The sequence below is a fragment of the Salvia splendens genome, chromosome 7, assembly GCF_004379255.2.
Source record: "Salvia splendens isolate huo1 chromosome 7, SspV2, whole genome shotgun sequence".
NCBI lineage: Eukaryota > Viridiplantae > Streptophyta > Magnoliopsida > Lamiales > Lamiaceae > Salvia > Salvia splendens.
The window spans coordinates 26,037,413-26,040,862 of NC_056038.1; the positions used below are offsets into that span (position 1 = coordinate 26,037,413).

The following is a 3,450-nucleotide window of genomic DNA, read 5'->3' on the forward strand; positions in this document are numbered from 1 at the left end:
TCTTTTGGGAATTGACCCAAAAACAAAACCCTGAGGGCTTATCCCAAAGCGGATAATATCATAATGTGGAGTTTCGGTATGCATCGACGAACCCGAACAATACCCAAATCACTTTTTTAGAGTTATGAGTATAAAAAGCGAGTAGATAGAGAATACTATCATTTAAGTTTCTGTTAATTTTAAATGACTCAAGTAAAATGACTATTTGATGTGATATTTACGTTAAAATGAGTTTGAATTTGGTATAAATCATTGAAAATATAGTACATACAACATGTAAATGAGCACCGTCATTCATAAATTCAACAACATATTAGGTGCCCTTGTTATGAATAGGTGGTTTGCGATGGGGTTGGGCATAATCCATTACTACGATGTCTTCCACACTGCCTTTATCCTTAGTGCTCACATTTTCCTCATAGTTGAACGCCGACGACTCTAGCATCGCTCTCTTCCATGACTCAGAACCTTTTGTATTTTTTCCTGCATCCATAATTATAGTATTAATAAATGGAAAATACTAAATTGAGAACATCTGATACAATAGTAACTTGATTTTAAAAGATGGTAGTAGTAATTATTTATTTATAGTTATTCCTCATCACCTCGTCCCCGCCCTTCAATCACTTGATAGTACTATGCAGTTGCAGTGACGACGCCGAAAATGTTAACGGTCGAAATGACTTGAAATTTGCATTCTACTTGCGTTTTATTTTAATTTCCTAGTTGGGGTTTTATTTTCTTTTACATTCCTATGGTTTCCTAACCACATATAAATAGTGAGTTTCATTGTTTTGAAGTCAAACTTTGATTATCATTACTCCATCTGTTCCATTAAATATGAAACATTTGGTTTTAGCTGTGGGATTTTATGCAATGTTATTTTGTGAGTTAATAAAGAGAGAATAAAGTAAGAGAGAAAAATGTAGAGATGATATTTTTTTCATTTTAGGCATTGTTTCATTTTTTATGGGACAACTTAAAGAGGAAAACGTTTCATTTGTAATAGGATAGAGGGAGTATTATTTTTGTAATAAAAAAACTACAATTCCTCTTACTATACCTTTCCAGTTCTGTCATTCTACACATGTTTTTGTATCATACTTGCTCTGTTAATGATACCATGTCTTGTGGCTTAACAAAGTATCTCACTTATATAATGGTGAGATCGGAGCTCAGTTCTATTCTATTTTCGCAAATCAAAGAAAATAACATTGGACATACAAACCTAAATATCATGAGTATAGATTTCCTACAGACTTCCACAAGACCATAACAATAATATGAAATCATGATGGAATAATAACAAAATTTTACTCTATATTATCTTGGAAATAGGGAAACTGGTTGACAAGAATTGAAACTTAAATCTCTTACAAACCTTTAGTGTCTTGATCATGTTGGTCCGACAAAAACTTTGACGTTTCTGCATCCTGCGCAATTTTTCCTTGTCAATCAAAAACTGATTTTTGCATTACTTAATCATCAAAGTAGAATTGAATATATGTAAAAGTAATTTGACCTTGCTCTGAAATGGAAGTTGGCTAGCAAAAGATTTTTTATCCGAAACCATATCAAGTTTAGCAGTGCATGCATGCAAATTAAGATAGAAAACAAGACAATAAGCTAGTAGTACAGCCATAATAGTAATACAATATATGTATAAGAATACAGATTATTTGAAAACTAGGGAGGCTAATGTTTAAGATCAAATTTTGGTGATGACATGGCAGAGAGGAATTGTTGATTTGGGTAAGTAAGATGGCAATGCATATAAATATTGGCAAAGGGAAAACGAAGCATTAAATGTATGAGATGGATTTTGGTTTGAAGAGAACATGATGTGCTCAACATTCAATACAAAATTGAAGATATCATGGGGCCCCACATGTCATCTCCTACAATTTCTTTTCAATCAAATCGATGTGGAATCAATATATATACTACTTCCGTCTTGTCCTTGAAAAGTATGAACTATTTCCTTTTTTTGTCCATCCTTAAAATATATGAACTTTCTAATTTTAAAAATTATTTTATATCTAATGAGGTAAGACTCATTCTCTACTAATAATACTTTTTAAAAATTCTTTCCATCTCTCTCTTTCTTTTTCAATTATGTAATAAAATCCGTACCGAACCAAATGTTCATACTATTTGGGGATGGAGGTAGTACGTATACATATGCTTTTTCCTATGTGAATAACGGAAAAAAATTATTTGTTGCACCATTGGTTTAGTCGGTAGTATGGGTGGGTTGTCTCGTGATCAAATTCAGTAACGGATATTAATAAAAAAATTCTTGACAATGTATAAAACTTGAAACCTTTTAGTAGTGGGTGCCATTTCAGATAGATCTGTGTACTTCGGAATTCAATCGATTGTTTTGCACATATTTTGGTATTTTTGTGTGGGCTTGATCAGCATCTCTGGTGACATGTGACATGTGTGATCTTGATCTTGTAATCTTAGTTCGGGAGGAGGTTTGTTGGAATACAAACCATAATCCAGATTGTGAATAAGTAAAGGTTGCCAGTAGTATATAAAAGCTACCCTAACTCTATTTTCATGAGGTGTTTTCAAGAGTAACTCAAAAACAAAATCATGAAAGTTTATTTAAAACCAGACAATATCATACTGATATAAATTCAAATATGCATTGTCGATCTAAAACTTAACTTTTTAATATGAGCTTGACTAGTGTGGTTCTAACTAGATTGCAAGATTCGTCCAGAATATACCAATACATATATAGCGGTTGATGTATGGAAGAAGTTAAATGAATTTGTTCCTCATTTAATAGAGAAACATAGCATGTTATCCCCTACTTACATATTTTATCACTACAAATGATATAGCTTCCTACTATATCCTTTTGTTGTACATATCTTCAACCCAACTTTGTAATACTATATTCATTTTATATATTATTACAAATTTACACTAATATTTATTTTTGAATACTAATAACACACTCTATTTGTCCATAAAAATAAATTATTTTTATCATTTTATCGTCTCAAAAGAATTGACACTTTCATTTTTTGTATAAATTAAAAATTTCTCATTATCCAATAATACTCAAATGATGTTTTCTTTCTATTTATCTCTTACGTTTCCGATAGTATACATTAAAACTTGTGCAATCCCAAAATCTATTATTTTATAGGATGGAGGAATAACTACCAGCGATCCAGATAGTAATTCGTAATTCTTAAATGTAAAAATTTTATTTGATCACCCTTCTTAAAGTCAATAAATCAGGAAAATGATCAATACAAAAATTCATTTTAATACAAAATTCAGACCAAAATCGAAGCATGAGATTTGTCAATCTAATAGTCAATAATGCACCAAAAACATGGAGGGTCATTATTAAGTTGTTTTATGTCATATTATAAAATTCGGATTTGAGGACATGTTAAGATCATTTTAGGTCATCTTTATTATAAT

General features: G+C 30.8%; 1 protein-coding gene across 1 annotated transcript; it reads right to left on the reverse strand.

Annotated features, from left to right (window-relative positions):
* Window positions 1–302: 302 nt before the first annotated feature.
* On the reverse strand, window positions 303–1,720 carry LOC121741404. Its single transcript, XM_042134138.1, has 3 exons — window positions 1,523–1,720; window positions 1,382–1,433; window positions 303–483 (listed from the first exon to the last, which is right to left on the reverse strand). The coding sequence occupies exons 1-3, from the start codon at window positions 1,640–1,642 to the stop codon at window positions 314–316; spliced, it is 342 nt and encodes a 113-aa protein (XP_041990072.1). The 5' UTR covers window positions 1,643–1,720; the 3' UTR covers window positions 303–313.
* Between the last annotated feature and the right edge of the window lie 1,730 nt (window positions 1,721–3,450).

Coding starts and splice junctions, on each gene's coding strand:
- LOC121741404 (XM_042134138.1), bottom strand. CDS start 1,642: ATGGCTGTACTACTAGCTTATTGTCTTGTTTTCTATCTTAATTTGCAT. Junction 1,434..1,522: donor AACTTCCATTTCAGAGCAAG/GTCAAATTACTT, acceptor AAAATTGCGCAG/GATGCAGAAACGTCAAAGTT. Junction 484..1,381: donor ACATGATCAAGACACTAAAG/GTTTGTAAGAGA, acceptor TTATGGATGCAG/GAAAAAATACAAAAGGTTCT.